The following is a 9,322-nucleotide window of genomic DNA, read 5'->3' as shown; positions in this document are numbered from 1 at the left end:
CATGTTTTAGTATTTGGCCAACATGTTTTGCTAAACTGTAGCAGGGGACTTTTATAGAAGATGAGATTGGTCTCAGAGGAATACCTTCCTTGTGGATTTTTGGGAGGCCATATAGTTCTGGTGCCTCAGCAGCATTACTGGATAATCTAAATTTCTCTATTTTTGAAATATAATTGTTTTTATATAATTCCGACACTATATTATTATTTTGGTTTTGTAGTTTTGTTGTTGGGTCCGATTTGTGAGATTCCATCAGGAAAAATTATTTTCTACTTTTAAGTGCATTTATAAATAAAACACTGTTACTTAATTTTTTTAATTATATACTTATTGTTGACGCCAGTTCAACAGATCATACGTGGAGTACTTCCCTCACGTACGGCAACGACCAAGAGCACACAAAGAGCGAACACAGACAACTTCTCTACTTTATTTTATTTTTTTTTCACTCATGAAGAGTAAAATGAATTACATAGAATTTAAGTTTTTTCTATTTTTTTTAAACTCATTACATATATATAAAAACTAACGTATTCATATGTAGTAACTAAGTACTTCTTGAAAATAAAACCAGTTAGTTAAGTTTTGAATACCGAAGGAAATGGTCAAGGAGACCTAACCCTTAATAAATCAATTAAAACGAAATTGAAATCTCTTTTTTTGGCAAAGGGTTTTTACCCCACGAGGGCGTACATTGACAAAGGAGGTCAACATATGGTCCTTTACGAGCCTCCTAGAATTTGCTAGGAGCAGGAATTCCAGTGCAAATTACAGTCCACTCATCAATCGGCGGAAACCTTTTACAAAAGTTTCCCCACAACATCTGGCGGTTGGTTTCCACAAGCGGAAGGCAACAATAGCGTCCATTAGCAATCAACAAAAAGGTCATATCAAAAAAAAAAAAAACAAGACACAGCTAGGCAAGTTGCTCATCTACAAGGTAACACCGTACATAAGGAGGAATTTGGTAAGTGCGAGTGTATTGTTGGTATTTTTTTATTAGCGAGTAAAGTGCATATCGAAAACAAACATCGCTCCAAAGTCCACGAGACAAAATCCATTCTTCCTCAAAAGAACTCTCTCAGAATCTCAAAAAAAAAACAACAAAAAAGAAAAAAGCAAGACGTCAAAAATCCCTAAATAGAGACACAATAGCGGCGGCACGAGTACGACCTAAAAACTATTCGTTTTTTTATTTATTTATTTCTTCGCGAAAGTCGAACATATTGCAGAAGAAAGTGGCATCGCAATTTTTTAAACACAGCAGATCATCCAATTTAGCACTTCACACAACAAACAAAGGTGTACAAACACATTTTTCATAAAACCATTTCAAATTTAACGGATTTATTCGCCAATAATTAAATTTTCACAACAACCACCTTTAGTACACATCCGCGAGTATTCATAGCCCACACCTTTTGCACATATCACGTGCCGGCAAATTGACAAGCGCTAGTCACAACAAAAAAATCAAAGAGAAAACACGATAAAAGAAATAAGACGCGCTCAAACAAAAAGAAAAAGTGCCAAAGTTAAAATACAAAAAGAAAACAATTTGTAAGTGTTTCAAAGCAAAAATTCTCCTCGCGAGAAGCAATTAAAAGAAACTGTGCAAATAGAAATATATAGTGGAAAAGAAAATCAATATAACGGGTCAATAAAGAGCAGTAACTCTAAGTGTCTAAGAACCCAACAACAACATCCACCAAAAGGCCGAAATACATTGGTGAGTCGCAGCATATTTTTTTTTGTCGATCATAGAATCAAATTGTGTTCTAACAGCAATAGTGCTATAGTGGAAGACTACAACAACGTATTACAGGTTTTTTGCCTCCATATAATTGCATCGCAGTGGTCAACTTTGATTCCGTTATCATGTTTTTTATGTTTATTATGTCTTCATGCACAAAATAAAAAAGGGATGCCATACATCGAAAAAAAAAAAATTACGAATCTAATAGAGAAAGTGAAAAACAGAAAATAAACAAACAAAAACTAACAAAGAAAGCTATTGACCAAACGGGTGTAAGACCATCAATAAAATCGTAATAAAAAACAATAAAATCAGTGCGCAAAGAATTATTACAAGAACTTCTACGTGAATTTCAAACATCGTAAAGAGTTTCCAATACGACAAATAAATTAAATTGTTGTATGGCAATTTAGAGAAGGTAGTGTGGGACACAAATAAATTAAGGACAAATAAGCAAACAAAACAAAAACTCTACGAGAGAAACGCCGGTTTATTCTTTTCTAAGTACATTAAATAATATTGGTCGGACATAACCCTGCTTAAAATTGGGACAACATATATATCAATAGAATGGCTTCGCGAAGAAAGTTCCTTTTTGATCAGCATCAATTAATCTACCAGTTTCACAAACTAGAGAGTGAAGAATTAAGTGTGCAAATGTTAGAAGTCAAACATTTGGAACTTGAAAGAAGGTGGGGGCTCTTACTTTCAAGTTATGAAGCGCTAGTCTTAGAAGATGAAGCCGAAGAACATAACTTCGATGATCCCAATGGGAATAAATATGAAGACGCTAGTTCAGCGTACCAATTATGTAAAGGTAAAATAATGAGTTTAATTTGTTCAAAAACTCCAAAGGATTTGAGTGTCGACACACAAAACAAACATTGTGCTTCTTCTTTAAAACTACCACCGTGCGATACCCCAACCTTCGAAGGAGGCTACTCTCAATGGCCGGCCTTCAGAGATATCTTTATGGCGGTTTTCGGGACACATCCACAATTATCTGCTGCTCAAAAGCTTTACCACCTTCGAGGTAAAACAAGGGGAGAAGCGTATGACATCGTAAGGAAATTTGAATTGACGGACGCGAATTTTCAATTAGCCTGGAGCGCCCTGAAAAACCGGTATGAAAACCGAAGAATATTAGTAAACCAACAAATGAAAAAGCTTTTTACCACTCCATCCGTATCAAACGAATCCCCAAAATCTATTCGACAAGTTTTAAGTTCGGTAGTCGATTGTTTAGACATCTTGAAATCCTATGATATACCGGTGGAAAATTGGGATCCAATTATAATCCACTTGGTTTCCTCTAAAATTTCCGATGACACTTTGCGAGCATGGGAAGATTCAATACACAACCACAAAGATTTACCCACGTGGAAGGAGATGAATAGTTTTTTGTCGAAAAGAATAGAAAAATTGGAGACACTTTTGGATTTTAGAAAACCCGTTGTGAGGGAGGGTTATCCGTCTAAATCTCAGTCATTTTATACACAATACGAATCCGATAAGAATTCAAATTTTTGCAAACAATGCAAACAAAGTCATACCTTAATGCATTGTCAACAATTCAAGTCTTTGTCTCCCCAAGATAGAATAAAATACATAATGTCTAGTAAGAGGTGCCTCAACTGTCTTTCCTCCAATCATTTCAAACCCAAATGTACCAGCAACAAAAAATGTAACATATGCAATCGCATGCACCATACTATGCTTCACATAGATAAGGAGCAAGACTCAAATGTTTATTTCACAAATGAGCCAATTGTACATCCACAAGATGAAGAAGATCCAAATACTTTCATAAACACGACCAACCAATTAGGAAAAGTATATTCCTTACTTTCAAAAGATACAGACACTACAATTCTTCCCACGGCAATCGTGAACATTTTGCACTGTGGCGAGCTGTTTTCAATTCGGGCTCTCCTAGATGCAGGATCTGAAAAATGTTTTATTACCAAACGTGTTCAACAACGGCTTGCGATTCCACTTGAATTCAATAATTCGCAAATTTCGGGCCTTGGAGGGACAGTAGTCGGCAGTTCAAAAGGGAAATGTAATATTCTTCTACAATCAAAACTATCAGACTTTCAAATTCTAATCGAAACTCTTGTGGTGTCAAATCTCACCAACCTTCTGCCTTCGAGGCCTGTTAAAGCCGAAATACTTGACGAAGTGCAACATTTAAGATTAGCAGACCCCTATTTCTATAGACCAGGCCCTATTGACATGATTATAGGCAGTGACTATCTCCCAGCAATAAATAAGAAAGATGTTCTCGTCGATATTGGAAAGGGAATTAAAGCTCGACAATCTCATTTTGGTTGGTATTTGTCTGGTCGGGCAGAATCCCATGCGATTAATACATTTTCCACACAAGTCTCTACCTCTGACTTGATTAATCTTCAAGAGCAACTCAAAAGATTTTGGGAATTGGAAGAAGTAGACAGGCCTCCAATACGATGGGAAAGCGACGTATGGTGTGAAACTTATTATACCAAAACAACGTTTCGCCAAACCGATGGCCGCTATGTAGTACGATTACCATTCAAACCCGAATATCCCAATGACATATTCTTAGGCCCATCAAAACATATGGCCCTTGCTCAATATTGCCGAATGGAAAAGAACCTAAATAAAACTCCGGATTTGAAAGAAAAATACGATGCCGTTCTACGAGAATACATCCAATTAGGTCATATGATTCCAATTTCCACAATCAACGAAGATAACCCGAAGTCGAGCTTTTTTCTGCCACATCATGCAGTGATTCGCCCCGAAAGCATGACAACCAAGGTTCGAGTTGTCTTTAACGCGTCCAAAAAGTCAGCAAGTGGGTTCTCCTTGAACGACGTCTTATATTCCGGACCCGTCTTGCAACAAGATATCTTGAAAGTCCTGATAAATTGGCGACTTTACCAATTCGTTTTTAATGGGGATATACAAAAAATGTATCGCCAGATCTGGCTACACAAAGACGATCAACCTTTCCAAAGGATCTTATTTCGCCCTTCTCCAACTGATCCTATTCAAACATTCCAATTAAAAACGGTGACTTTTGGGGTTGATGCGGCCCCATTTCTTGCCATTCGTACGCTGTTGCAGTTGAGTGAAGACTGTAAGAACAACTTTCCAAAAGCCTCAAGTATACTGCAAAATGAAGTCTACGTCGACGACATCTTGTCTGGCGGCTATTCTCTCGCAGAAACACAGATTAAACAACAACATCTTCTTCAAGCACTTTCCTCAGCAGGATTTCCACTTAAAAAATTAACGGCAAATAATGAGTCTCTCCTTCACAATTGGCCCCGGGAAGATCTTCTCAACGAAGAATTTTTACTGATCAAAGATCATAGCTCCATGAAAACATTAGGAATAAAGTGGAATGCCATGACCGATTGCTTTTTTTATACCGTCGAGCCAATCGACATAACCTGCACGGTGACTAAAAGAAGGATATTATCAGCAATTGCCAAATTGTTCGATCCGCTTGGATGGCTAGGACCCATAATAATACTAGCCAAAATACTTATGCAAGACTTATGGGAAGAAAAAGCCGGATGGGATGACTGTGTACCACCCCACATATTGTGCAAATGGAAGGAATTCGCCCAAAATTTGCCACTTGTTTCAGAAATGAATATATCTAGATGGGTTCGATATACGCCACAGAGACCAGTCCAGATACACGGATTCAGCGACGCATCTGAAAAGGCCTACTGTGCCACAATCTACATCAGAACAGTTGGTCCCAATCAAGATATCCAGTCCCATTTGCTCGTGGCAAAAACCAAAGTGGCTCCCATCAAGAAGTTGACAATTCCAAAATTAGAACTATGCGGAGCTCTTCTACTCGCCAAACTGATCAAAACCACAACGCAAGACTTCAAATTCAATTATGAACTGTTCTTGTGGACGGACTCCTCAATTGTTCTTGGATGGTTGCAAAAACCCCCTCAAACGCTTAAAACCTTCGTGGCAAACAAAGTAAGTGACATTCAGAGCATCGTGAACACCACCCAGTGGAAACATGTCAAAAGCAGTGATAACCCCGCAGACTTTGGATCGCGAGGTTGTCTCCCACAAGAATTATCATGTAATACACTTTGGTGGCATGGGCCTGCCTGGCTTACTCAAGATATCGATTCTTGGCCGGAACCTCGACCTTTTGAACCAACAGATTTATAATCTAAAAAAGTGGTAACTTTTTATACAGAAGTCAATGTGGAAGACATTATCGAACGATTTTCCTCTCTAAACAGGTGCTTGCGTACTCTCTGTTACGTATTTCGCTTCTTCAAGTCATGTAGAAAAGAAATGACATATGCAGAATCCATTTTACTCAGCGAAGAAATTGAATTCGTAAAATATCGAATCATTGAGCTTACGCAACAAAAGAGTTTCCACAAAGAAATACAATGCATAGAAAACCAACGACCCCTCAGTAAATCCAGTCGAATTCTTACGGTTAGCCCCTTCTTGGACGAAAATAGAGTACTGCGCGTGGGAGGACGACTCAACAACTCAGGTCTGAAATTTGAAGAAAAACATCCCATAATCATACCTGACAAATCCAAATTTGCAGAACTCCTTGTTCATTTTACCCATAAAATATTGCTACACTCCGAGCATCACACAATGCTACGTGCTATCCGGCAAGGCTTCTATATTCCCAGAATAAAAAATTTAATCCGAAAATGTATCAAGAGTTGTCGATCATGCGTCATCTTTAAACACAAATATCAACATCAAATTATGTCAGCATTACCATCAGAAAGAGTCCAATTCTCCTTACCCTTCACATACACCGGCGTTGATTTTGCCGGCCCATTTAACATGCGTACTTCTAGCATGCGAAATGCAAAAACAATAAAGGGATATGCGGCCGTCTTCGTATGCTTTTGCACGAAGGCAGTCCATTTGGAAACATGTTCCGAATTGTCCACTGAGGCCTTCATTGCATGTTTTCACCGATTCACTGGTCGACGTGGCCTCCCTAAAATAATGTTCTCCGATAATGGCCGAAATTTCGTCGGTGCAAGCTACAGGCTCCTAAAAGAGCATAACAAATTCCTCAAGGAAACAGAAAAGGCTATGGTGGAGAAATATGCAACACATGGGTTTAACTGGTCGTTTATCCCACCCTATGCGCCCCACATGGGTGGCCTGTGGGAAGCAGCAGTTAAAAGCATGAAGCTTCATTTGAAAAAAGTCGCTGCGAATCATCATTTTACATTTGAAGAATTTACTACTCTTTTGGTCAAAATCGAGGCAATTCTCAATTCTAGACCGCTATCTGCGATCTCAGAAAATCCAAATGAATTAAGCCCACTAACTCCTGGCCATTTCCTGCGAGGAGCTCCCATGATTGCGTATCCGGAAATTACATCAAATGTCCCAGACGATAGAATATCGCTTCTGAACCGATGGGAGCGTTTGAAATCTCTTTTGCACATTTTCGCACAACGATGGAAAAACGAGTATGTCACAGAATTACAACGCCGAGCCAAATGGAAGACAACACAAAACAACATAAAATTAAATGATTACGTAATCGTCAAAGACGACCTTTTACCACCTACCGAGTGGCGCCTCGGCCGCGTAACGAAACTCTACCATGGCAGCGACAACAATGTCCGCGTAGTGGAGTTACTAACTCAAAACGGTACAATTACCCGCCCAATCGTCAAGCTGTGTATACTGCCAATGCAAAACACTCCAACCCACATCACCACTTCCACGACGCACTAACTTGCTTCTATAAAAAAAAATACCATATAATCATTCGTACACACCTATTTTCCTCTTTATTTACAGATAACCATGGTCCAATGTCATTTATGTCACCGCAGCCACCAGCTAAAATACTGTCCATTTTTTGACATGGTTGGCCCCCAACTTCGCCGTCGAACCGTCGAAAAACACAAAATATGCCTAAATTGCCTCGCGCATACCCACACAATTGAGTCCTGTGACAGCCCAATTAGATGCCGCCACTGTGGTGGAAATCACCACTCAATGATTCACCAACCAGAACCTACAACGGTAGACGCTCAAAGCGAGACCAAGCAGATACGATCCCAACCAATATCATTACCGGCTTTGTACAATGCGGCGGCATTTCCTGATGAAAACCCTCCACAAAACGGGTCCAATCAACCACGACGATTCCCTTGGCGATCTATCTTAGCCAAAATAGACACACAGGCACTACTAGCATCATTGCCGCAGCAGACGCCAATCGATGAACCGCGCCAACCACGCCCATCCACTTGCTACGTGACACCCATGATCAAAACCAGCGTATCCTATATGGGTCATGAACAAAATCTAACTCTGATGGTTGATACAAACGTGCGTCACTCTCAAATTCTATGGGAAGTTGCCAAAAAATTCCCCGATTTCCAACCAAAAGTTAACCGGGCAGGTGCTCCGTACGGTCAATTCATGGTCCACAGTTTTGGCCCCAAGTATGATTATATATTCCAATTGAGCGATCAATTCAACGTTCCAGAACCAATTGGCGATACTCGTCTCCGTGCCCATTTTAATAATTTCGTCCCTTTAGCCCATGACGACTTTCATAATGTCAACACCGTAGATATCGTCCTAAGCCAGAGATCTTGGAATAAAATAAAGAAAAGCCAAGCCATCCAAAACAATGACAACACTCCTACTGCTCAAGCCACCCATTTCGGCTGGGTTATTCATGGATCTTGGAACGGCTGCTCATGTGCCCAACACGAAAACCAATCCCCCATTTACATGTCCAAGTGAGGCGGGAGTATGTTGACGCCAGTTCAACAGATCATACGTGGAGTACTTCCCTCACGTACGGCAACGACCAAGAGCACACAAAGAGCGAACACAGACAACTTCTCTACTTTATTTTATTTTTTTTCACTCATGAAGAGTAAAATGAATTACATAGAATTTAAGTTTTTTCTATTTTTTTCTTAAACTCATTACATATATATAAAAACTAACGTATTCATATGTAGTAACTAAGTACTTCTTAAAAATAAAACCAGTTAGTTAAGTTTTGAATACCGAAGGAAATGGTCAAGGAGACCTAACCCTTAATAAATCAATTAAAACGAAATTGAAATCTCTTTTTTTGGCAAAGGGTTTTTACCCCACGAGGGCGTACATTGACAAAGGAGGTCAACACTTATTTAAATGGAAAACTCAACTTTACAAATTTTTGCCCATATACTTGTTATTACCACAGTTTTGGTCTTTCTCCTTTGTTTATGTCTTAGGCTCAGCGTATATCTCTGCCGACAAAGAGGACTGAGCATTTGCACACACTCACACATACATATATACACATACAGATATCCCACGTATTCTATTCGCAGGTATCGGAAAACCTGGCTTACTTAGCAAAAAGTATGTCAAAAAACAAAAACCTTTGCTTCCCATAAAATGTTTATGAGTCTATATCAATCTAGTTTACAAATCAATTTTCTATACGACACTTTCCCTATTTGAGAGATTTGGTAGGCATTGTGCTAGTCATCATATTACAACCTGGCATGCAATAATTTCCTAATTTCT

At 39.0% G+C, this 9,322-nt stretch overlaps 2 protein-coding genes across 2 annotated transcripts; both read left to right on the top strand.

The window, feature by feature from the left end:
• The first annotated feature begins 1,608 nt into the window (after window positions 1-1,608).
• LOC141397239 (uncharacterized) lies at window positions 1,609-8,630 on the top strand. The gene is made up of 2 exons (XM_073973338.1): window positions 1,609-1,729; window positions 7,580-8,630. The coding sequence occupies exon 2, from the start codon at window positions 7,586-7,588 to the stop codon at window positions 8,537-8,539; it is 954 nt and encodes a 317-aa protein (XP_073829439.1). The 5' UTR covers window positions 1,609-1,729; window positions 7,580-7,585; the 3' UTR covers window positions 8,540-8,630.
• On the top strand, window positions 6,767-7,513 carry LOC141398460 (uncharacterized). The gene has a single exon (XM_073975743.1). The coding sequence runs from the start codon at window positions 6,767-6,769 to the stop codon at window positions 7,511-7,513; it is 747 nt and encodes a 248-aa protein (XP_073831844.1).
• Window positions 8,631-9,322: the final 692 nt, after the last annotated feature.

The sequence above is a fragment of the Musca autumnalis genome, unplaced genomic scaffold, assembly GCF_047663935.1.
Source record: "Musca autumnalis isolate F117 unplaced genomic scaffold, ASM4766393v1 scaffold_3, whole genome shotgun sequence".
In the NCBI taxonomy this organism is placed as follows: Eukaryota; Metazoa; Arthropoda; class Insecta; order Diptera; family Muscidae; genus Musca; species Musca autumnalis.
This window is presented reverse-complemented; position numbering and strand designations above follow the sequence as displayed.